The sequence below is a fragment of the Sus scrofa genome, chromosome 4, assembly GCF_054392235.1.
Source record: "Sus scrofa isolate SSC_HxYL_T2T_F1_AM1 chromosome 4, Sscrofa_HxYL_maternal_Yorkshire_Landrace_v2.0, whole genome shotgun sequence".
NCBI classification, from domain to species: Eukaryota; Metazoa; Chordata; class Mammalia; order Artiodactyla; family Suidae; genus Sus; species Sus scrofa.
This window is the reverse complement of record NC_139386.1, coordinates 91,745,502-91,771,074: the sequence shown is the minus strand read 5'-3', so window position 1 is coordinate 91,771,074 and position 25,573 is coordinate 91,745,502. Positions and strand designations below refer to the sequence as shown.

Sequence of the window (25,573 nt, the reverse complement as noted above, 5' to 3'; positions counted from 1 at the left end):
TTATTATTAATTACATTTCGGGTCTAATTCTAAGTGTTAGCTGTAAGCTTTTGTATAAGCCATTCATTCCTTTTCGGATTATTGGGCAGAAAGAATTGTGAATTTGAGAGTACAACTTCAGATAGAGTGAGAAAAATCCCCAGGTTCCTTTCTTGAATATATCATCGAATATTAATGAACTTGCTTTTCAAAGATTTCCAACAGCAAACTCATCCTGTTTCCTCCAAAGAGGAAAAAAATTAGGCAATATTTCCTTGATCAAAATGTGAAATCATGAACATGGAGAGGAGGGATACATTAGGAGGTTAGGACTGACATATACACACTACTATATACAAAGAGATGAGTAACAAGGACCTACTATATAGCACAGGGAAGTCTATTCAATACTGTGTAATAACCTACCCAAGAAAAGAATCTGAAAAGGAATGGGTATATGAACATGTATAACTGATTTACTTTGCCATTCATCTGCAACTAACACAACTTTGTAAATCAACTATCCTCCGATAATTTTTTTTTTTTAATGTGAAATCAGGAGGTCCCATTGTGGGTCTGTGGATTAAGGACCTGACATTTTCTCTGTGAGGATGTGGGTTTGATCCCTGGCTTTCAATGGGTTAAGGATCCAGCATTGCTGTAAGCTGTGGCATAGGTCACAGATGCATCTCAGATCCAGTGTTGCTGTGGCTGTGGCATAGGCGTCAGCTGCAGCTCCAGTTTGACCCCTAGCCTGGAAATGTCCATATGCTGCCAGTGTGGCTGTAAAAAGAAAAAAAAAGTAAAATCATTTTGGAAACTGAAAAAACATTGTAAATATGTAAGGGACTAATGTTACTAGTCTTTTGACACAAGTAGATTGTGTCTTCAAGTTTTGAAGGGGCTAGAATATATACAGTAGGTGCTCAATAAATGCCTATTCTGTGGATGGAAAGCAGTGATTTGGGGTAGGTGGTGACACAGGTGTCTATGTTAGATAAGAGTCATGGAGTGACTGAGTAAAAATAGGAACAGTAGAAAAGAAAGGAGCAGGGGAAATTGCTACCATGTCAACTCTCTTCCTTCAGTCCCACTTTTTACTCAGTGACAAGTCAGAAAGATAAGGAGGAAAAATAATAAAACATAAAACTGGAACTATTGACATCCACCTCTAGTTTTGGATGGGATATTAATTTGCTGCTGAAATCATGACAGGATTTAAAATTGAAACTCATGATAGCACCAATGTTTAAAATGAAACATTGAAGTTATCAGAGCTCACACTCTGAATGTTTCTTCTTTCTCTCTTTCCTTCCCTTCTATCTCATCGTCTACGTGTGCCTATTTTTGAGACTAGAAGCCCTATCTTCTTTGTCTTCACATCAGCCATAATACTTAGCACTATATTTTTCACCATGAATTAGGCCCAAAATGTAGTTGATAATAATCGTGGCCTCATTTTCTAATGACCTGAAATTTAAGTTGAAAAACATCTAAGATTTAAGACTGATGACTAAAAATCTTTCTAAAGTGCATGCATCCATTTTCTGCCTTGAGGGAGAACGTGTGAAGAGCATAGTTGTCTCTCAGTGGCGTGTAGGAACACAAGCATGGCCATTAATTCTCAATTATCAGTGCAATAGAATCCTTGGGAGGGGGTAGGGAAATCCAAGGAAAGAACTCAGGCCAGTGTATGCTTGTTTTAAATCCTACTCTTGGAAGCTATAACTTGACTTTTTCTCCTAAAAGTTGAATATTGTTTCAACATATAACAGAAAATGAAGGTGTGTGGAGTCCAGCAAATCTAGGTTTCACCTGCCTTCTTTCCTTTTCCAATTTAGTTAAGTACAATCCCATTCCTCTTGCATCCAAATAAACTTCATGGAATAACACCTGTTGGAACCAAGGAGGACAAATCGAGGCAGTATATCCTGAGACATGTGGTCAGTCTGTCTCTGTATATCCTATGCCCACACAACTCTCAAGTAATTTTCTTAGAACACAGGCCTCCATGCTGTCCACTCAGTTTTCTTGGAACACGCCAGCCCTCATTCCCTCCTCCCAACTCAACCCTTTAAAAAGAGTTCTGTTCCAGCCACTATAGTCCGAAGGACTTCGTGGGAGCAAAACCAAATATCAAGGGTGTCAAGTGCCAAAGTAGAAAAAAAGGAGGGAAAGAGAGACTAAATCTCCTGAGATCACTGAGTTTCTGGCCGACGGTGTAAGTGGAAAAGAGAAAGCGAATAAAACTTCTGAGGATGTCAGATACTAGACAAGCAGAAGAAGGAGGAATTTAGTATGTGTGTCTTTTGGTAACGAATTGGTAATATTTATGATTGGAATTAATTTTCAATAAGTTTTGCTTGATTTTCTGTGGATGTTTGAATGTGGCATCAAGAGGGACCCTGGGATTAATTCACACTTTGCTGTATTTCTTGAAATCCTCGTTATACCTCAAGGCGTACTTCAAATGACACATCTTCAATCAAATCCTTCCTGTTTTTCCTAAACTGATATGATCTTAATCTCTCTCTCTCTTCCTCCTTTGAACCCCCCCTGGCATTTTGTACCTCTCTTGTGATACTCATCTGACACTCTTTTATGTTTAACTTCTTTTTAAATTTCTTCCTGCTATACAACTGTAAAGTGCCTTGGAGGAGAGATTCTAATTTTCTCATCTGTATAAGTCTGCACTTTAAAACTATGGAAGTGAATTTAGTTAAAAACAGCAAAAATAAATTCTGATGCAATGTGAATGTTTTGCAGGCGCTCTCAAGTTGGAGTCTCACTTCATATTCCCTGTTAGTAAATGGTGCCTCTATCAACCTTCCCAAGTTGAAAATGCAGGATAAATTTTGGGAGGCCTTTTTGCCTCTTTATTCTAAATCCAACAGATCAAAAGTTTGCTTTATTTTATATCCAAAATATTTCTTGGATCCAACTACATTTCCCCAAATGCATCATCACTGCTCTAGTCCAGGGTTAGCAAATTTTTTCTGTAAAGGGCAAGATAGTAAATATCTTAGCACCACATACATTTTCTATTTCCTTTTTGTTGTTGTTTTTATAACCCTTTAAAAAAAATTATTCATTGCTCTTGAGCCATAACAGAAACAGCCTGTGGGCTGTGGTTTATAGATCTCTGCTCTAGTCAGAACCACCCTAAACCCTCGCCCAGACCATGGCCTAACCTTCTATCTGATCTCCTCATCCATCTGTCTAGTATGCAAGTCATGATCCAGAACAATGTTATAAAGAGTGAAAACCTGACCCTTTTCCCTCCCTGCTTAAAGTCTTAACAATGGCCTCTTTATCCTTTTAGGGAAAGTTGAAAATCTTTAGCACAGCCAAGCAGATTGTTCAGAGATGTCTTCTTCTTCCATCTCTCTCCACACTAATCATCACTTGCTCCTTCCTTAACACATTCTCACTCTTTCCACTTGGCTGTCTGAATGTGATATTTTGTTCGCCTGGAACATTCTTATCCCTCTACCTATTGACTTTTGCTATTCTTTTAAACCTCAACATGACCATCATATTATTAATTAGGTTCTCTTTATTATAGGTCCCCATTGAGCCCTTGTCTCACACTGAATTCCCAGGAAGTAGACCATGGATGAGGATCCAGGTGCAAGTGCTCATAAGAGAAACCTGAAAGTATTTGGGGGATGGAGGAAAGTATAAGGAAGCCCAATGCGTTTGTCCAGATGCTCTGAGAAGCAGATTCCAAGATGGGATTAAGCACTTGAGGGTTTTAGTGTGGAAATGCCTATATGATGAAATGCTTGGAGTTGGGGGGCAGAACAGGCTGGGGAGACAGAGGACTGGGATGCAGATCTGATTCCAAGTGAGGGAGAAATGGAAGGAGGGTTTGAGGAAGAGTATAGACTGAGATCCAGATAAGGAAAGACTTCCATTCTTGAGGCAAAGTCATCTGTCAGGAGTCCCTTTCCTCCTACTCTTGTGTCCCACTCAGTCTCTGGCAGGGAGCAGCCTGTGGGGACTGTGGCCTTGGCACACTCAGTGATGGACTTCCAGAGGCAGCAGCTGGGGCCACTAGTCAACTATCCTCTTTACAGTTGGATGTCTGTGAGGCACATTCTCAGGGCCATGACATCCAAAAGCACATAATTTCTTCAAGAGCCCAGCCTCAGCCTGATCAGGGAAACTCTGTAGTGTGAATTATGCCTCTGACTTTATTCCCCTGGAAGGCAAGAGAGCTCTGCTTTCAGTCATCAGGTAAGGACACTTAAACTCCTAGGAAGCCCCTCCTTTCTGTACTCATCTGACAAAGCTCTTCTGGTTTCCTGAAAGCAGGCCTCCAAAAAAAAAAAAAAAAAAAAAGGGGTCAGTATAGGCAATTAGTAAAGGCTCTCAGAAGCCAGGGGGAGAAACTCAAAGGGATCTTGTCAGGGACACCAATAGTGCCTACTACAACCATTTTCCCCTTTTTGTTCCCAACACTTCTGTAATGATAGGCTATCCAATGTCCTCATTTTGTACTATATTCTCCTCTTCATGAAGTCAGGAATTATATATCTTGTTCCCTTGTCCTAGCATGGTGCCTGCAGTATAGTAGAAGCTAAATGGTTGTTGAATTCTCTATAGAAATGGCCAGAAATCTGCTCTGCTTATATAAACCAAATGTAAATAATTTTGCCACTAATAGGAAAATGGATAAATTTAAAGAGACATCAGTGAGCAAAGTCACCTTGATCCTCATAAATGTCCCTCTAATACTTGTGCTGTCAAGCTTCCTCCGGCCTTTTTATTCCTGAGTGCTGGTAATGGTATTTAAAGTGCAGGTAATGCCGCTGAAGCTTTATTCCATTTACTGCATTCTCACCACTTCCAGCATCCTCTCAAGGTAATCAACAATAATAGAAGCTGTCACTTCCTGTTTATCCATCTATGGCCTCATGGCTGATTCTTTGATACTGACATGCTGAAAGAACTGACCTAAAGAAATCACTGATCTCATTTGTTCTTTCAAATGTTCTTAGTTGGTAGGACAGTTCAAGTGGTGAGAGCATAGGCACTACTATAGGACTGCTTTATTCCCTCTGATTATTTGCTTTATGATACAATGAAAAGTATTTATAAATCAAATGACTTCCGTTCAAGGGCCTATTCTGTTACTTGCTGGTTGTGTTATTTGGGAAAAATCATTCAAACTCCTTGTGGTAGAACTGCTATTTGCTGCCCCTCCTAGGAGGAAGATTATCCTTATCTTTGACATCAAGCCTGACTATATGATTTGCTTGGGTCAATAAAACATAAGCAGAACTATGTGCGTCATTTCTAAGCAGAAGCTTTCAAAGATAGTGCATATTTCACTATATTTTTTCCACCATGAATGCCAGCAATATTCCAGACAGAGGCTGCACCAAATTAAGACAACAGCCTGTAGTCCAAGAGTCAAGACAACAGTGAATAGGCCACACTGATGAAAAGGACATGTAGTAGGAGAAAGAAATAGGGCTTCATTCTTTAAAGTGCGTTTTGATTGGGTAGAGGTTGTATGTTACTGCAGCACAATCTCACTTATTCTGACTGACACACATCTTCTACGTCTTAGTTTATTCATCTGTAAAATTCACGTTACAATAGTTTTTACGCCATAGAATTACAGGTTCATTCATTCAGCAACTCTTTAGCTGAAACCTATTAATTGCAAGACATATGTTAGGTACCAGTAGGTTCTACAAGGAGAAAATATGGTCAGCCTCTCATCATCAATGAGTTTTTAAGATAATGAAGAATATACATACATATATCTTGACTTAAAATGGTGTCACAATCTAATCAACCCATTGCAACTCCAAAATATCATTGTCAAAAAAGCATCTAGAGATTATCATACTAAGCGAAGTTAGTCAGACAGTGAAAGACAAGTATCATGTAATATTACTTATATGTGGATCTAAAAAAAAAAAAGGATATAAATGAACTTATTTGCAGAACAGAAACAGACTCACAGACTGAAAAACTTATGATTCCCAAAGGGGACCGATGAGGAGGGGAACGGATGGACTGGGGGTTTGAGATTGGCATATATACCCTGAGGTATATGTAAGGACTGGCCAATGAGGACCTGCTGTATAGCACAGAGAACTCTCTGCCCAATATTCTGTGATAATCTATGTGGGAAAAGAATATGAATGAGAATGGATGTGTGTACATGTATAACAATTGTTTCGTTGCACAGCAGAAATTATCACATTATAAATCAACTTCAATTATCAACTTTTATACTTAAATAAAATTTTTTAAATGAAAAAAAGTACATCTAATATATCAAACCTACCAAACATGATAACTTAGTTTGCCTACCTTAAATGTGCTCAGAACTCTTACATTAACCTTTAGTTGGGCAAAAATAATCTAAAACAAAGCCTATTCTAGAATTCCCATCGTGGCGCAGTGGTTAATGAATCCGACTAGGAACCATGAGGTTGAGGGTTCGGTCCCTGACCTTGCTCAGTGGGTTGACGATCTGGCGTTGCCTTGAGCTGTGGTGCGAGTCGCAGACACGGCTCGGATCCTGTGTTGCTGTGGCTCTGGCGTGGGCTGGCAGCTACGGCTCCAATTGGACCACTGGCCTGGGAACCTCCGTTTGCCGCGGGAGCGGCCCAAGAGATGGCAAAAAGACAAAAAAAAAAAAGGCTATTCTATAATAAAGTGTTGAATATCTCATGTAATTTATTGAAAACTGTACTAAAAGTGGAGAAAACAGAATAATCATCTGAGTACAGAATAGTTTTAAGTGTATAGGTTGTCTACTTCTTGTGATCATGTGGCTGACTGGGAGCCTTGGCTACCACTTCCCTGTATCATGAGAGAGCATCATACCTCATATCCCAAGCCTGAGAAATTATTCAAAACTTAATGTATGGTTTATTCTGAATGCATATCACTTTAGCCCCATCATAAAGTTGAAAAATGGTAAGTTGAAACATCTTGAGTCAGGGACTGTCTGTAATTAGAGTTTATGACAGAAATTGCTCAATGCTATGCTAGTTAGTGAAAAAAGTACTTTCGGAAATGGAAAGAAGAAATTCACTTTTTACTGTGAACTCAAAAGACTCTTTAAAGGAGTAGTGAGTTTGAAGATTGGATAGCTAAAAGCAAGGAGGATTTTCCCAGGTAAAAATGACTTGGGTATGAGGAAGCATGGACCACATAGAAAGAAAAACAAAATCTTTGTTTGTGAAAGGATTAATTAGTGTAAAGGGAAATTAATGTAGAGTAGGTACTTGGAAATCGTGTTTTGAGAAGTTTCAGTTAAGATATTTGAACTTTGCACTTTATTTTGTAGAAAATTAGTAGTGTTAACTTTTTGAGGCCAGTACAACTGCAGTTTATTAGATGAATTACAGAGAGGAGAGTTAATTGAGTTAATACGGAAATCCATTTAGCATAGTATTGCTATAGTGTAAGCTAGGAGTAAACACATTTTTTTTTCTGTAAAAGGCCAGAGAGTAAAATTTTAGTCTTTGTGAGCTATGCAGTTTGTATTGCAACTACTCAACTGAGCCATTGTAGCATGAACACGGACATAGGAAAAAAAATAAGCAGATGGACATGGATATGTCCCAATAAAACCTTGGGGCTTTCAAGAGACAGCCTGAGCAGGTGGAAAGCTCTTCATTTCTTCCGGCTGCTTCATGTCACTCTGCTCTATATACTAGTGTTCTGCCTAAAGACTTTGAAACAAAAGCACTCCTACTTGTAAAATAAATGTAGAGTCTGTTGCAGAGGTCAGGCGAGGAGGGTCTGAACTAGGGCAATGAGGCATGGAGAGGGAGAGCAGAGTGAAAAACATTGTAGGAGTGGATTGATGGGAATAAAGGACACTACACTGAAGGCAGCAGAGCTTTGAGAGGGGAAATTATTTCAATTTTGGATATGTTGAGTTTGATGTGAAAGGCAAATGAGATAATGCAGGAAAAAGTGCTTCACAAACTGTGAAGTGTTATAGAAATGGAAGGGTTATTTTAAGAGGAAATGGCTGAGACCATTTTATGACTCAACATAAACCCATCAACACTCCTACAAAAACAATGAAAGCAGGTGAACTATATATTGTGGGGCACCCTATCCTGTTTCTAGGTCAACATCTCCATATTATGATACCTTTTCAATAATTGTTATTTTCCTTGAAATGAGAGGCAGCTGGTCCTATATTTTGTCGGTGATGATGATCTTTAACTGGGTGACACTGAGTTCAGAGCAAGGGGCAAACCTGATAGGTACTTCTCAGAGGGATCCTCTTTTTAGGATTTTGTCGAAATATTTTTTTAAAACCTGACCTTTCTAGAAGCAGATACAATTACTTCTTCATAACTTAATTGTCAGGTCAAATATTTAGTTACAAGTAAAGATGTAGTTTTATTTTTTAATATTTCTTTATTTAAATTCAATGAATTTTATTATATTTATAGTTTAATATCACCACAACCTAATTTTAGAACATTTCCATACCAAAGCCCCAGCCCATCCTTCCCTCCCCAGCCTGTCTCCGTTGGTAACCATAAATTTTTCAAAATCTGTGAGTCAATTTCTGTTCTAAAAGTAAGTTCATTGTATCCTTGTTTTAGATCCCAAATATAAGTGATAGCACATAATGTTTGTGTCACAATCTAATTTCACTTAGCAAGGTAATTTCTAATTCCATCTTTATTGCTGCAAATGCCATTATTTCATTCTTTTTTATGGCTGAGTAATATTCCATTGTGTATATGTGCCACATCTTCTTTATCCACTCCTCTGTCAGTGAACATTTAGGTTTTTTCATGTCTTGGCTATTGCAAATAGTGCTGCAATGAACATTGGGGTACATGTATATTTTTGAGTCCTAGTTTTCTCTGAATAGATGCCCAGGAGTGGGATTACTAGATCATATGATAATTCTATGTTTAGTTTTTTGCGGAATCTCCATATTGTTTTACACAGTGGTTGCACCAATTTACATTCCCACCAACAGTGTAATAGAGTTCCCTTTTCTCCACACCCTCTCCAGCATTTATTGTTTGGACTTTTTTATGATGGCCATTCTTGGTGGTATAAGGTGGTACCTCATAGTAGTTTTGATTTGCATTTCTCTAATAATCATGTGTTTTTGCATTTCTCTAATAATCATGTGTTTTTTGGCCATCCATATGTCTTCTTTGGAGAATTGTCTGTTTAGATTTTCTGCCCATTTTTCAATGGGGTTGTTTGTTTTTTTGGTATTGAGCTTCAGGGGGTGTTTATATATTTTGGAGATTAATCCCTTGTCAATCACTTCATTTTCCAAATATTTTCTCCCATTCTATGGGTTGTCTTCCATTTTGTTTAGGGTTTCCTTTGATGTGAAAAATCTTTTAAGTTTAATTAGGTCCTATTTGTCTATTTTTTTTTTTTTTTTATTGTCATTACTCTAGGAGGTGGATCTGAGAAGATACTGCTGTGGTTTATGTCAGAGAGTGTTCAGCCTATGTTTTCTTCTAAGAGTTTTATAGTACCCAGTCTTATATTTAGGTCTTTAATCCATTTTGAGTTTATTTTTGTGTATGGTATTAGGTAGTGTTCTAATTTTATTCTTTTACATGTAGCTGTCCAGTTTTCCCAGCACCACTTATTGAAGGGACACCTTCTTCTCCATTGTATTTTCTTGCCTCCTTTGTCATAAAGTAGTTGACCATAGGTGTGTGGGTTTAATTCTGGGCTTTTTATCCTGTTCCACTTATATAAATTTCTGTTATTGTGCCAATACCATAAGGTTTTGATGACTGTAGCATTGTAATATAATCTGAAGCCATGGAACCTGATTCTTCCAGCTTCATTTTTCTTTCTCAGGATTGCTTTGGGATCTTTTGTGCTTCCAAACAAACTTCAAAGTATTTTGTTCTAATTCTTTGAAAAATGCCATTGGTAAGTTGAAAGGGATTGCACTGAATCTGTAGATTGCCTTGGGTAAAATAATCATTTTGACAATATGGAGTCATCCAATCCAAGAGCAAGATATATCTTCCCATTTGTTTGTGTCATCTTTGATTTCTCTTATCAATATCATAGTTTTCAGGGTATAGGTCTTTGTGTCTTTTGGTAGATCTATTCCTAGGTATTTTATTCTTTTTGATGCAGTGGTAAATGGGATTGTTTCTCTCATTTGTCTTTCTGATCTTTCATTGTTAGCATATAGAAATGCAGTCAGTTTCTGTGTATTAACTTTATATCCTGCTACTTTACTAAAAACATGTAGTTTTAAAAATAAGGTTTGTACTTGGAGAAACTCATGCTGGCAGGAACTATGATATGAATTAATGAGGCTTCTAGAACTGTCCTTTCCTTCTTATCTTGCCCGATTTACATTATGTAATTATATTAGCACCAGTTGAAGAGTGAAGATTAAAGTCATTAAATTCAAAGTGTGCTGCGGGGGACTTTCCTTGTGGCACAGCAGATTAAGGATCTAGTGTTGTCACTGCAGTAGCTCAGGTCAATCCCTGGCCTGGGGACTTTTATATGCCAGCCAAAAAAAAAAAAAAAAATGTTCATGGGAATATTAATTCAGTGATGTGAGAGAGGTTGACTCCATCATGCTAGTTCTGAAAGAAAACTCTTTATGGCCAGGGAGAAGCATGACCCACAGAGGGGCAACATTGCATGGGGTTTATCTCTGTTTTTGAACTTTTGCTGAAATTAATGGTTGAATGGCTTTCTCCACATCAGAATACAAGCTCTTCAGTGTTAGAAATGGGATCTTACTCTCTGCTGTGGACTTCCCCTATCCCTTATCTGGACAATTTCTATAGTTTACTGTACAACCTCCCAACTCCCCAGAGTCTATTTCCCATAAACAGCTAGAGAACTTTGAAATATAAGCTGCAAATGAAACATGCCAGTCCCTCTGATTGTAGGTGAAATAAACTTCAACCCCTTACCATAGTTCCTGTCAAACTCCTGGACTTTATCTCATCCTATTCCTGTTTCTCTTCACCACATTCTAGCCATTGTGGTTTTTCTATTCATCAAATTTTTCTGCAAAACATTGTAAATCAAATATACTTCAATTAAAACAAAATATTTGATGGGCTTAGGACCTATTGTGCATGTTTTGTTTTTTTTTTTCTGCCTTGGATGCCTCATTATTTGCATAACTAGCACTTTTTCCATATTTTGGGTCTTAGTTTAAATCTTACCTCCTTAGAGAAGCCTTGGTTTTTCATTCAATATAATGTAGGACTCTTTAACCTCTTACTTCTTAAAACATCCCTGTTTTTTATTTTCTTGAAAGCACTTATTACAGCTGATAATTATTTTATTGATTAGCCTATATACTTGATTTTCGTTATTCTTCTGTCTATCAGGATGTAAGATCAAAGAGTACAGGGTCTGGTTCTGTCCCAAATGCCTAGCAGAGTACTTAGCACACAGATGGTATTCGTCTATATTTGTTATATTAATGTCTCCAGAGTGAGCACCTTTTCAGACACATAGAAGATGTTCAGGGTAAGTGTTTATGTAAACCTTACGTAAGATTTAAGAAGGAGTTAAATAGAGGTCAGGTTCAGGCACTATGCTGGGGAAGAACAAAGAACTAGCAATTGATTAAGATTGGGGAGTTCCCGTTGTGGCGCAGTGGTTAACGAATCCGACTAGGAACCATGAGGTTGCGGGTTCAGTCCCTGCCCTTGCTCAGTGGGTTAACGATCCGGCGTTGCCGTGAGCTGTGGTGTAGGTTGCAGACGCGGCTCGGATCCCGCGTTGCTGTGGCTCTGGCGTAGGCCGGTAGCTACAGCTCCGATTCAACCCCTAGCCTGGGAACCTCCATATGCTGCGGGAGCGGCCCAAGAAATAGCAACAACAACAACAACAACAATAATGCCGCGGGAGCAGCCCAAGAAATAGCAACAACAACAACAATAACAACAACAACAACAAAAGACAAAAAAAAAAAAAAAAGATTGGGGCCAGAGGAAAAGAGAATGATGGGTGGGGGACTGTGAGGACATTCCAGGCTGATGGTATAGCATCAGCCTATGCACAGTGTAGGGAAAATATACCGGGGTGCAGGGCTACTCAATAGTCTGTGATGGCTGCAGGGTAGAATATAATTAAGAATAGAGTGAAGTGGGGGGATGAATGTTGTGCTTTCATCAAATGAAAGTACTGGGGTGTCATGCTAAGGAGTTCACATTTTCACTTGATTTTTAAAGAGCTAGTGATCATGATGCTAATCAATATAAAATTGTGTAACATATTCCTAATTTAAAAAGTTGCAAGTTTTGAGTTTCCCAAGTGTTCCTGATAACTTTAAACACATTTTATCATATAATCTTGACAGCATCCATTCAACAAATACTACCGAGCACCTGCTATTAAATGATTTACTATTATCCCACTTGACACATTAAGGAAGCTAGACATCACAAAGTATACCCCAACTTTCAGGACCACCCAGCCTGTATGTGGAAGAACTAGAAGTACAATCCAAGTCTGCCTGACCATAAAGTTCAAGTACATTCCATGACATCATGTCATCTCTTTCCACTGGCACAAGGTAAATGAATTCTTACGAAACAGCTGTTTCTATCTTGGGCTAAGCTCTGCTAAGAAAGATTAAATCTTTGGTATTGAGATATTTTTGTTCCTCCCTTACTTCTTAGGAAGAAAGATTTCCCCACCCCCAGTTAATTAAGTGTCAAGGGTAAGAGGCTCTGATTTACCGCATGTGCCCCCAAGCTGAATGCAGAGAGTCAGACACATTTCCCAAACATGAAGCCGACTGGGGAAGTCCCTGTTCCCTTTCCTCGTGTACAGCATCATCCATCTGTGTATGTTTGCTTTGTGGCTTTAAAAATCAATAACTGTGAACTCTCACTGATGTCCAGGCCATTATAGTAAACAATACTGGGTAGCCGGCTGGGCAGGGGAAGGTTTATAACAGCTGGGAGGAAATTGTCATCTGAGATGGTGTGAATGCCATCTAAGGCTGAACCCAGGCCCACATCCTGCCCTAGTGGAGAGAGACACCCCTTTCTAAAACCTGATAGAAGCAAAGAATCCAGTGCCAACAAATAGCTTATTTCCTTGTATTGGATCCTTTCCGAGCTTGAGCAATGCTTTTCTTTGTTCTCCCTTAGCTAAGGGTGGGGAAATTAGAAACTTACCTGAATACCACAAACAGCTCACATCCTGCTGTGGCTTAATGTCACTCCATAGGAAACAGTGCTCCTTCATCTTTTTTGTCAATAATACTGTCCTCATGTTCTGCATTTTACAGTTTAAGGAGAAATTTTATATGTATTGGAGTTCCCATTGTGGCTCAGAGGGTTAAGAACCTGACTAATATCCATAAGGATGTGGATTCAATCCCTGGGCTCGCTCAGTGGGTTAAGGATCTGGTGTTGCCTTGAGCTGTGATGTAGGTCATACATGTGGCTCAGATCTGGCATTGCTTTAGGCCAGCAGCTGCAGCTCCGATTCAACCCCTAGCCTGGGAACTACCATACACCTCAGCTGCAGCCATAAAGCAAAAAAAAAGAAAAAAGAAATTTTATATATATTATCACATTTGATTCTTGAACTATCTAGTGAAGTATTAATTTTATGATCATCATTTTTCACTTTGACTGTTGCAATGGACTTCAAATTTTCTGCCAGCTTCTTTCATGTCTATTTTATTTCCTTACAGTGCTGCCCAAGTTCTATGTCTAGGACATTAATATTATCTGCTTAAATACTTTGGCTACCCACCCCCCAACAACTACAGGGTAAAATCTAGTTTTCAGTGTGATGAGATACACTCTTTGATCTTGGAGTACACATCTAACTTCATTTCACTCTGCCTCCCCCAAAAATCCATTATCACACTTGACATCTCTATGGTCTAAAAAAAAAGGCTTTCTTTCAACTTTATGGTCAGGGTAGCATAGAAGTTAATGGCATAGAGGTTAATTGAGGAAAAGCTGGACTGTCTGAGCTAAACTCCTACCACCTCAGGTATGTTATTTAAACCCTCTATGTCTCATCTGTAAAAGAGGTTCATTGTAAGACCTTCTTTTAGAATGAACTGTGAGGAATAATTAATTATTAAAAATGTAAAGTGCTTAAAATGGTGCCTTGCATTATAAGTGCCCAATAAAATAACCTGTTATTATTTGCCCTCTCTTATAATTCTCTTCTCCTCTTTATACACCTAAGCATCCATTCTTTAGGAATCGCCTTTGTGAAAACCACTCCAAATTTCAAAGCTTGCATTTATTTTGCATCTTCTGTGTTTTCCTCAAATTTTGTATAAACAAATTTAAAATAATGGCACTCATCCTGGTGTTTCCCAGTTACTTAAATATCCTCCCCATGAGAGTATGAGTTCCTTAAAAAGCATAGACTATTTCTGATTTATATTCAGGTCACTAGAACCTAGCAGAATGTCTAGCACATAGATTCTAGTAAATATTTGTAAAGTAAATATCCATTTTGTAATGTAGAAGCTCATGAGCTAGAACCCAGACTACTACTTCTGCTACTGGTCTACCAGCTTCCCTGCTCCCCTCAGTCCCTTCTCCCAGGTAGCCATAATGATCATATTATGCCCATCATCTTCTTCAATCCCTTCAGTGGATTCCACAGCACATTGAAAAGGTCCAGCCTCTGGAGTATGATCTACAGGTCCTTGTGAGACCTGGCCTCTACCTTTCCATATTTATTTCATGCTGTTCTTTCCTAGTTCTCATTTATCTAGCCATGTTGTCCCCCTTTTCTTCTTTCTCAATTTAGATAAAGAACATTTCACTTGCTCTTACTTCTATTTGGTATATATTTCCTAGGCTTCTCTCATTTCAGCTCTCACCTGCTCAAGGAGACCTTTCCTGGCCACCTTGGCTAAATCAGCCCTTTGCCATCTGCATTACTTGCCTATTCTCTTCATGACAAGGATGAATCTGGAACTACTTATTTTCTGACTCCTTCCAGTGGGATGAAAACTCCACTAGGGAGGGGATTTTGCCTGCATGTTCGCCCCACTAACAACTCTTCAAACAGTACCTGTCACAGAGTAGGAGCTCAAAAGATATAACAAATAAATGAATAAATACAAATTAAATCCTTTGAGAATAGAAGCCTTCCACATTACCAGAATCATCCGGGAATGACAAGTCATAGAATAATAGAATTTAATGCTTTGTGTATGTCAGAGAAAGAGGGTGGAACATTGTCAAGATATCATGATGTACCAGTCTTCGCCTCCTCGAACACAATCAACAAGTCCCATTGCGGCGAATAAGTTTACTTATGAAAAGCTTTTCCTGACACTCTTTAAAATATTCTTTAAAATATTAAAACTCTTAAGAAAGAAATAAACCACACAAAAGAAAGAAATCACAGTTAAATAGTGAATAAATATGAAATTTCTTGAGAGATTAAAGGACAAATCACAAAGTTTAAAAGACCTGGTTTTAATAGAAAACTAGAGCAGTGAGGTTTGTAAGCAGCTTCCGATGTCACAGAGCAAAAGAAAATTGAGCAGAGTGAGTTTTCCTTGAATGAAATGTATGCAATTAATCATTTGCTTTGTTATCTACTGTGCATAATATATATCGATAAAAAAATTTGCCCAGCACTTTACGGTTTAGAAATACCTCTGTTTACATAGTTATTTCATTTGATAAGACAATTGAGGGATAGGATAACACAATAGAAAACCCACATAATCTTGTGTCAAGAAAGTAGGTCTACTGGTAAGAAGGTGTAACCTAAGCAAGCCACTTTCCCTTTCAATTTCCTTTTTGATAAAATGAAGGTGTTAGTCTATATTGTCTTAAATCCCACTCAACTCATCTATTGAGGCTATTTATATTTAAGTCATGATAAATTAGGCTTCTTTTAGGTCTAGATCGAAGATATCAAGTTCCTATTAGGTCTTCACTTAATGTTCCCCAAATCAAATTATTTGAATGATCATTATCTTGGGTGCCCAGGTAAGCAGAGAAGGCGTAGGTCCATCTTTGGATAATCTCCTCTCTTTTTTCATTAGTCTCTCCTTTTTAATGCCATCTGACTGGTCCATCTCCCTGGCTCTACCTTCCTTGGCCTGTTATTTTTCACTATAGTCCCTTCCACATCACCACCAAATATGGCTGTTGACTTCACAAATAAATTCATTTGTTCTATGTTGTACTTCAAAGAAAAGTTGTCCAGTAGCAAATCTAATACATGTTTCCCCCTATCTTCACAGGAGAAAATCAGAGATTTTTTTTCCTGTCATTTAAATGCATTTTCTGGAGATCATGTTTCCCAACATCTTTTTATATTTCTCTGCCATCTTCTTGCTCTGCAGGCACAGATAGGGATTGGGGCACAGGTGAGGGTAGTGAGGGATGTTATGTATGTGATGGGGGCATTGCTCTTTACCGCTTTCCCTTCTATATTCTTGGATGCCTTCGCATCTTTCTGGAACCCATTTATTTTTCATCTTCCTCACCTAACCATTAGATGACTCAGCTTCTTATATGTAAAGTACAACTCACTGTATCTTATAATTAGGTCCTTTCTGCTTTAAAAATGAAAGCTGTTTAGTAGGAGTTCCCATTGTGGCACAGCAGAAATGTATCTGACCAGGAACCATGAGGTTCTGGGTTCACTCCCTGGCCTTGCTCAGTGGGTTAAGGATTTGGTGTTACTGTGAGCTGTGGTGTGGTTGCAGACACAACTCAGATCTGGTATTGTTGTGGCTGTGGCGTGGGCCAGCAGCTATAGCTCCGATTAGATCCCAAGCCTGGGAACCTCCATGTGCCTGAGTGCACCCCTAAAAAGCAAAACAAAAACAGAAGCAAAAAAGAAAGCTGTTGAGTTCTGACATAGCAATTAATTTTCTCCTCCCCCCACTCATAGCTTTTCTACATGGAGAAGATCCCTCTATAACTCTGATGTGAGTATTTGAGCTACAACTACAGGTTGTGAAACACCTGCATGATTCTTTGAAATATTCAATCCATCATATTGTGTACAAAAGATACTAGGTGTTCAGAAGCACCTGTGGGGTTGGAAATTTTTATTTTCACTGTGAGCCCTGGTAACATAAAAAACAAAATACATATTTTTTCTTCTCTCTCTGTCTCACTCTTTCTCAATATTTTGAAATACTAGTTTGAATACCTAGAATTGCATAAGATATAATAAGATTTAAACCCACTTGAAAATAAGAATAGGTGTCTATATTTGTTTATTAACTCCCTCCTCTTGTCTTCAAGCTGCTGTTTGGAAGCTTTTGCAGGAGGCATGCATGTACAAAAGAGATTGTCAGTGCTTGACTGAATCTTTTTCTTAGTAAGAGTTTTAGAAGAGTATTCCACAGTCAGGCTGATTACATATGTAGCTAATCTATTTTCTCTAAACTAGTTGTCTATGTTGCCAGGCATATAACTGTCTATCATCTAGCTATTCCCTGTGTGAATGTGACAACCATGAAAGCAAATTCTGTAAACCCTTTCCTGGAAACAAAGATCCTACCCCCTCACTTTTGGAAACAGTGAAGATCACATTTTGGATCGTGTATGGTATAATATTTCCAACGCAAAATAGGAAGTGCATTGAGAATCAGTCTCAAAGTAAGCCCATGACCTCTGGCTGGCCCCTTGCCTTCCAGGAGGCAAGTTTCTTTGACATTGTTTTTACAGGCAAATGAATAAACCCCATTTTTTGTAGCATCATAAATTTCTATTTTCCTTTTCAGGGAATTCAAAACCTCAGACATTCATGGAGACATCAAGCAAGTTTTTATTTTCTGCATGTCTACTTTGCAGGAGGATTTTTCTGCCTGCTCACTTTGCATTATTGCGTCAGTGCTTTCTTCCTTATCTCTTCCAGAGGCTGGAGAGGCAGAAGTAGGCTGAGAGGAGATGGCATTGCAGAACTGCCCTCTGATTGGCTGGACCATCGTGGCTGGGCTATAAAAGAGACCCCTACAGGCTTGGGAGGGAGAAGCTCAGAGGATTCTGACAGTAGCTTTCCGGGAGAAAAGGCAAAGTGCGCTCAAAACAGAAGCCACAGCTCCTCCTGCTGCATTTCTTTCCTAACGTGAATCCCACACTTCACAAGATGTGCAAAGGACTCGCAGGTCTGCCGGCTTCTTGCTTGAGGAGGTAAGATGATTTTCACGCACTAAACCGTGTTAAACTTTCAGATAGACTTTTTTAGTTATGTGCGTATCCTATTTACTAACCTGGTTGTTTAGAGTTAGAAACAGTGTGGTCAGGAAAGCCTGAGCCTCCTAGCTTTCCTCCAAGACTAGCTAGAAATTGTGACTTGGAAAGTGTTCTCCCCCAAATTTGGAACTCATGTGTTGCTGTGTATGACCTTGGTTTGGAGGACTGTTCAGTTCCTCTGGCCAAGCTTGTTCAAATTGAGAAGTGATATAAGGTTTTTGTGCTTTATACAGCAGTCTGCAATACCTCTACCTGTGATTACTGTTATTTGAATGTCACTGAGCTACTTAGAATCATGGGTCTGGGCTTTCTGATGGTATACTAGATTTCATTTTGAGAAGGACACCCCAGAATGAAGTTTGACTACATCACCAGAAAAGCACTATGCTGTCTGTGTGATGCTGCAGTATCTTTTGCCTCATGTTCTTAAAAGCAAATGCTACAATAAAATAAGTTTCAAAAGTATATATCTATTCTCTTTCTGCCTCTGCCTCTAGTTCTTGAAATGTCATATGTGAGTGGTGGTTGAGAAGTATTGATCACAACAAATCAGTGAAGGGCTCTGTAAAAAAATCTCATCTTTAAGACATTGTTTTGTCAATGTTTCATCTCTTCATTTAAAAAAAGAAAAAGATATGCAACTATTTATGTCATTTTTTTATAAAAAGGTATACACAAATGCTTTCAGAGAATGCTCATATGTTTTCTAGTTAAAAAAATACAAAGCTAGTGCATATTACATTACTTAATCTTACAGTTAAAAGTTAAAAAGTCAATTTGTAGATGTACCATCCCCTGTCTTGTTCCTCTGCAAATAGAAATCACCTTAAATTTCAATTTAGAATTATTTTGGAAAGCACAGTCTTTTGTGCAGTCCTAAGCAATTTACTTCCTGTTATGCAGGAATAGGAAAAATACTCTCTTTTTTCTTTTTCATTCTGCCACGGCTGCTTTACAATGAAGCAGGAGTGTCTGGCAGAGAGTACCTATGAAAACAGAGGTTCTGACCTTCACCATTAATTTCCTGAACTGAATGGAACAAATTACTCCAAGCTTCAGTTGCCTCATATATAAAATTAATCATACAAAATACAGGAGTGTCAGGAGAAAGTTTTGTTCTGGTAAATATTTCAGGAGACAGATGAGTAATTGCTCTAGAGCTTTACCCTCAAGGAGCTCAGAGGCTAACCTGGCAAGGTACACTCAGTGTCGGCAGGTAAACTGCTCTTCCCTTTCCTTGCTGGTGAACTGTGAATCATCTTGTCCAACACCTTCATTCTGACACTGGTGCCTGAGGCTCCAGAGAGAATGTGAGCAGCTCAAGGTCACATAGGTGGTGGGTGGCAGAGAGTGGTAAAATCTAGGTTCCTTACTTCAGAGGTCACTGGAGTCATGTTGGTTTTTATTTCTAGGGTTGTATTGTGTTATAAGGACAAGTGTAGTATACTTGCTAAGCATACGTCCAAGTCTTCATGAAATGACTCTGCATTGCTCAGTATCTGTCGGATCTCAGTTGGACCTGGCACATGAAAACATGAAATGATTTCTGTCTTAACCTAGTCACAATACACTTATGCCATAGTCTTAGAATCTCCTTAGTCTTCATGATTAGATCTTGTTATCATGAAAGAAGATTTTGTATCCCTTGACCAGACAGAAAAGCAGAAGAGGGAAAAAGAGTCCTGTGAGGGAGATAAGATGCTATTGTACTATTTTAGGGGCAGTCCAAGAACATTATGGATTTCAAACTTTCTGGAGAAATGAGGGTAGATAAGCCTCTAATGTATCAGTAGCCATTCTTAAATGTCTTTTTATCCTTGTGGCTTCATTTTCCTTCCTCTAAGTAGGAACGCCTGCTCATTTATTTCTTTCAAAATGACATTTCTCTTTTGTAACTATGTCTTGGCTTTTACAAGAGATAAAAGGAATAAATAATAAAGAATGAAAAAGTTGAGCTAAAAGCTTATTAAAAGCTCCTTCTTTTTGAGTAAGTCACATGGCCTGCCATACCCTAGCTACCTATTAAATAGTGGCTATAAACTGAAGCGCTGCTTTAATTAAACAGTCACGAGCTTCAATGATGACCCTTGCTTTTTTTTGAGCCTTATTGTTTTTAAGCCTCACATATTCTTTATGCTGTAAATATCCTTCTAGTGCAGATATTCAAAAGGAGAGCAGCAGCAGGAGAGTCTTTAGAAGCAAACCTGCAGGAGCTCAGATTTCAGCCTGAGCATTTGTGTTCAGTGGAAAAGATTCCCTCCTTTTCCACTCCTCTCTGCTGAAGCTGCACACCTCCTTGTATATCCCATAACCTGAATTGCTTACCACATTCAGGCTGGAATTGAACAGACCTTTACTTCCTGAGGTGCTTCTACATCTCTGTTAGCAGTGAGGCAGATAGAAATAGCAACCACCCTCCAGCAGGTGGCGAGCAATAAGGTGCCATATTTCACAGTTTATGGCTTGCCCTCCAATTAAAGTACTCAGAGCTCAGTTGAGTTTTTAATGTGTTTCTGCTAAAGCTCTCTAAGTGTTCCATCGCTCAAAATGACAGGTTTATAGAAGAGACTCCTCAGGTAGACCAAAAGGTCAGAATTCCAGGTACTGATAAAGGAGGCCATGGTCCAGGTTTTGTAGGAAGTCATAAGTAAAAGAAGCAGTATCTTGTTTTCTTGAGAGTTATGCCAACTTCAACTCTTATTTCCTAAATAAACTGTTTCTTGCCCCTTTATTAGTAATGAACTCTTTAAACTCTACCATTAGAGTATCTTTCAAAGAGATCTAATTATTATTATTCTCTTTTCCCCCTCTTCTCTGCAGTGCAAAAGATATGAAACATCGGCTAGGTTTTCTGCTGCAGAAGTCTGATTCCTGTGAACATAATTCTTCTCACAGCAAGAAGGACAAAGTGGTGATTTGTCAGAGGTAAGAAAAAAGGCCTTGGGAAGATCCACTGAGTATTAACTCTCTGATGTCAGAGATGTTCTATGAGGAGAAAGGGAAGTTCTGTCCCTAGTTAAGTTAGAATTGGATCCCTATGGCCTCTCTTTCCAAGGAAATCATACTTGCATTTGAAATTTCCGTACATCTAGTGGAAAGACTGCCCTAATCAACAATAGGTCTCATTGTAGTGATGGAAGATAAAATCTCTACATTTTATTCAGGATCTTACATTTTTTGCCCCCACTTTGTATCTCAGCCTTCACATTATTCTTTTTTCTCTGCAATGTTTCTAGGGTGAGCCAAGAGGAAGTCAAAAAATGGGCTGAATCCCTGGAAAACCTGATTAGTCATGAATGTAAGTATGACAGCTTCCCCCCCACCCCAGCCCTCACCCTCCCCGCTCAGTGGGGTGAGGATTAAACACACCAGGTAGACAATTTACTTCACACTACGCTTGAGCTAATAGGAATTGCAGAAAAGCTTGGACTTCAGACTTCTAGACTCAGGAGAACCAGTCCGTTTAAAATTTTGCCATATCCTGGAGCTTTGTGATATACAACAGAAAGCTCATACATAATCCATGTGGAACACCATCTCTCTCACCACATGGAAAAAGAGTGAGAAGAAAAACCCAAATATTGAGATTTCTTGCAGAAGAAAATCAGTTTCTTTTAGTTTCTCTTTCCCAACTCATGTTGGTAATTGATGACAGCATGAGCATCTCAGAAAGATAATACTTGCTTGAAAGAGATTTCAAAAGAAACACTGGGTATAAAAGAGATCCCACAGATACTAAACATACATAGGATTACCTGACCACAAGTGACCCCCCCAAAAAAAAAGAGTAGAAAAGAAGATTGTTTGAGCTGATGCCTTGTCCCCCTCAAGTACCTCATCTTTATCTAATATGCACTGTCCACAAGGGTGGTCAGCATGATGAGAACTGTGGTTCTTTCTGCTCTGTCGCAGGTGGGCTGGCAGCTTTCAAAGCTTTCCTGAAGTCTGAATACAGTGAGGAAAACATTGACTTCTGGATCAGCTGTGAAGAGTACAAGAAAATCAAATCACCCTCAAAACTAAGTCCCAGGGCCAAAAAGATCTACAATGAATTCATCTCCGTCCAGGCAACCAAAGAGGTAGGTCTTCATGGCACAGAACTGTCTGGATCTTAGTGAAATTTTCTAGAAATTCCATGGCATGGATCCTTAGATGATATGAGTTAAAGATACAGCAGTGAAACAGGTTATTACAATCCTTGACAACCCCAAATCTGTTAAGAAAAAAGCAGTTTCATCCAGATGACATAGATGATCTCCCTTCATGAATTTTTCTGATGAATCTCCCCAGTCTGTGAGAAAGAACAAAAGATATTGCCCTGTCCACCCTGAAGCAAATGAACCATTTCTGCTCTCTCACATGTGCCGGGGTGGAGCCAAATGTGCTTTTGTTCACTCCTGGGATATAGAGTATGCACACCTATTTGGTACAAATCCCATGCAGCCTCCCATCCTTACAGGGTAAAATGTCTCATGGAGCCTTGGCCTCTGCCCCACAGGTAAACCTGGATTCTTGCACCAGGGAGGAGACAAGCCGGAACATGCTGGAGCCCACGATAACCTGTTTTGACGAGGCTCAGAAGAAGATTTTCAACCTGATGGAAAAGGATTCCTATCGCCGCTTCCTCAAATCCCGATTCTACCTTGATTTGGCCAACCTTTCCAGCTGTGGGTCAGAGAAGCAGAAAGGAGCCAAGAGTTCTACAGACTTTCCTTCCCTGGTCCCCCAGTGTGCCTAGTTACGGCTCAGCAGTGGAGGGCGGAAATGCCAAGACTCTACACCTGGAAAACCTGAGGCCACGTATTGATCTGTATTAAGCACCAGTCCTTTCTCCACATTGTAGCCTAGTGTTCATGCTGCTGGCTATGTGTGAGTCACTCCCATAAAGAAACTAGATTTAGTTTTGGTTATTTTTATGTTCATCAGGGCAGGACCTCATTCCAGTCCCATTTCCCCAAATTTCTTTTAGGGTGCCATGTGAGCAAGGATCCAAATAAGGGCCTTGTGTGTCTGGATTTTCAGACTGTTGGCAGTTCTCTCCTCCCAACAGTGTGACCTCAGGTTGGTGGGTTGGTGGTTGGCACACTCTATCTGACATCTACAGCCACGTGTGTTCTGTTAACCAGCACTTTCTCCAAACTCGAGATGCTTAGATGAGGTTGATCTCTTTTGTGTACATATGTATGTGTATGCATGTGTGTATATCTATATGCACACACTCATATATATATATACACACATTCTGTATATATGTGTGCATGTATACATACATATATATTTCTGCAAGAATATATAAGAAAGACCCTAGGTGCTCATAACTAGAGTGTGTGTACATACATATGATCCCCAGGCTTTCAGTCTGCAATTGAACAGGGCAAACTAAACCAGCTGCCCTACAAGGCTAAGAAAGGAAGACTAACCTATGGAAAGTCCATGAGTTTTGCTAGAGAAGCATCCAAGGGACTTCATGCTTAATTTAACCACTGACAGCCTCCGAGTTGGACAAATCGTAGGCCTGAATGACACCATGCTGTCTTGGGTGGGTTATCACTAAAGGCACTTTGGGGTGCCCAAGCTGCTGGCCTCCCCCTTTTTGCCTGGGTGCTTGGTGCATAATATCGGCAGCCAGGTTGGTATGGAGTTGCAGATGGGGTGTTTGAACTGAATGAAGTAACAAAGGTGGGGCCTCGCCAGCTCTACATACTATAAAATGCTGGCTGAGTAAGGGCATAGAATTTAAAGGTTAATTTCCTATCCCCTACTCTTGTTTCCTCTTCTGATTAAGGTGCTCTTCACATTTTGTTTTTTCCTGAGAACTTTAGCCATCAGATGAGGTTCCTTAGTTCACCGTTGTTATTTGTTTCCCTATAATAGCTCTAGGCTATATGCCTATTCCTTGTAAACCAGCTTCGGGAGAAGATTATATTTTATACAGGGAAACATGTTTCACAAACTGAAAAGCCCTCATAAGTGTATCTCTTTTGAAGGTATAATTTTGTTTATTCCATCCCAAACATTAGGACAAACAGAAACTGAAGGCTCTGAGATGAAATGAAAGAGAAAAGGAAAAAATTATATCAATTGCTAGAACTACTGTTTGAAACTTTTCAAGGCACATGAAATACTTGAAAATGTCTCGTTTATGTTATTTATGATGTTTTGTACAATGTTTTTATTATTGTATTATTTTATAAATGGAGGTGCAGGATATCACCTGAATTATTAATGAATGGCCAGGAAGTAATTTTCTTCTCATTCGTCTAAAACTACTGCCTTTGAAGTGCACACACGTGCATACATGGACACTGCACCAATTTCTCTAGTATAAATTATAGGCATGGGCACCTTTGTGGCTTTTAAGCCAATAGACTGAACTGCAAAATAAAGACACCAGAGTGTGTGTATACAAATTTCATTATATTAAATTGTATAGGTTTCCTCAATTTTACCCTTTTGGTCTCTCTGACAGTCTTGCTTTCAGTATCCCCAGAGTTCCTCATCAGCATCCCTTTCTGTTACACTGTTCCATGCTTTGTCTCTAATTAACTCCAAGATCCAACTGTGTAACTCTATTGGTCTTGCCCTATTATAACTGTTGTGACTTTCAGATTGTATCTGTACTCACGGATTGCTGTCTCACCAGTATGTCTGGAAGGTCATTCTGAATGAGAAGTAAATTATTTTATGTAATACATTTTTCAAGTGTGTTTTTCAATTGTATTTGCCCCCTTTTTCATCACTACTTAACATACTAGGCTTACCTGCTCACAGTCCTTGGACAGAATATTCCTGCTATATGCATGCCTATTTTATCACAATGTGCTTTAAAGGCCTCAGAGTGGATGCTTCCAGTGAAACACCTGCATCTGAATCATAAAGGTAAATAAATGCTTCATACAAAACTATCTGCTTGTAAACACATTAATGATCCATAGAGACATCTTATGAGAAATAGCAGGGCTTTTATCTCTGCCATGCTGGTTCTGGGAAAGAAAATGGAAGGTGAATGTTGTACATTCTTCAGTCTCTGCCACGGCTCTGCCTACCCCTAGTCACAGAACTGAGGCAGTGTTGGCTTCAGAGACTTTGCTGAACATATTTGGACTTGCAGTTCCTTAATAAGTTTTCAGAGAAAAGAGTTCACCCTTCAGAGCAGCTCTTCTTCTACTTCCAGTTACCAGCCTGATGGAGAAAAGATGGGAACTATAGATGAAAGAGATGGAAGGGAGCTCCAGGGAGTTGAGAGGCAGACCCCTGTCCAAACTACTCAAAGTCCTTTTCTCCTTTTACAAGTTCTTTTTCCTAGAAACGAGGTCGTAGAACATTCATATTCACAGGTATGGACACCATGTCTATTATATCATGAGACTCCTACTTCCATCATACTTACAAGGTGTTAGGGT

At 39.1% G+C, this 25,573-nt stretch overlaps 1 protein-coding gene across 1 annotated transcript; it reads left to right on the top strand.

Moving 5' to 3' along the window:
• Positions 1-17,930: 17,930 nt before the first annotated feature.
• Positions 17,931-25,075, top strand: RGS4 (regulator of G protein signaling 4). The gene is given in 5 exon segments (NM_001185184.2): positions 17,931-18,107; positions 20,991-21,095; positions 21,407-21,468; positions 22,083-22,249; positions 22,669-25,075. Coding segments are annotated over 5 exon segments (618 nt in total). The 5' UTR covers positions 17,931-18,063; the 3' UTR covers positions 22,909-25,075.
• Positions 25,076-25,573: the final 498 nt, after the last annotated feature.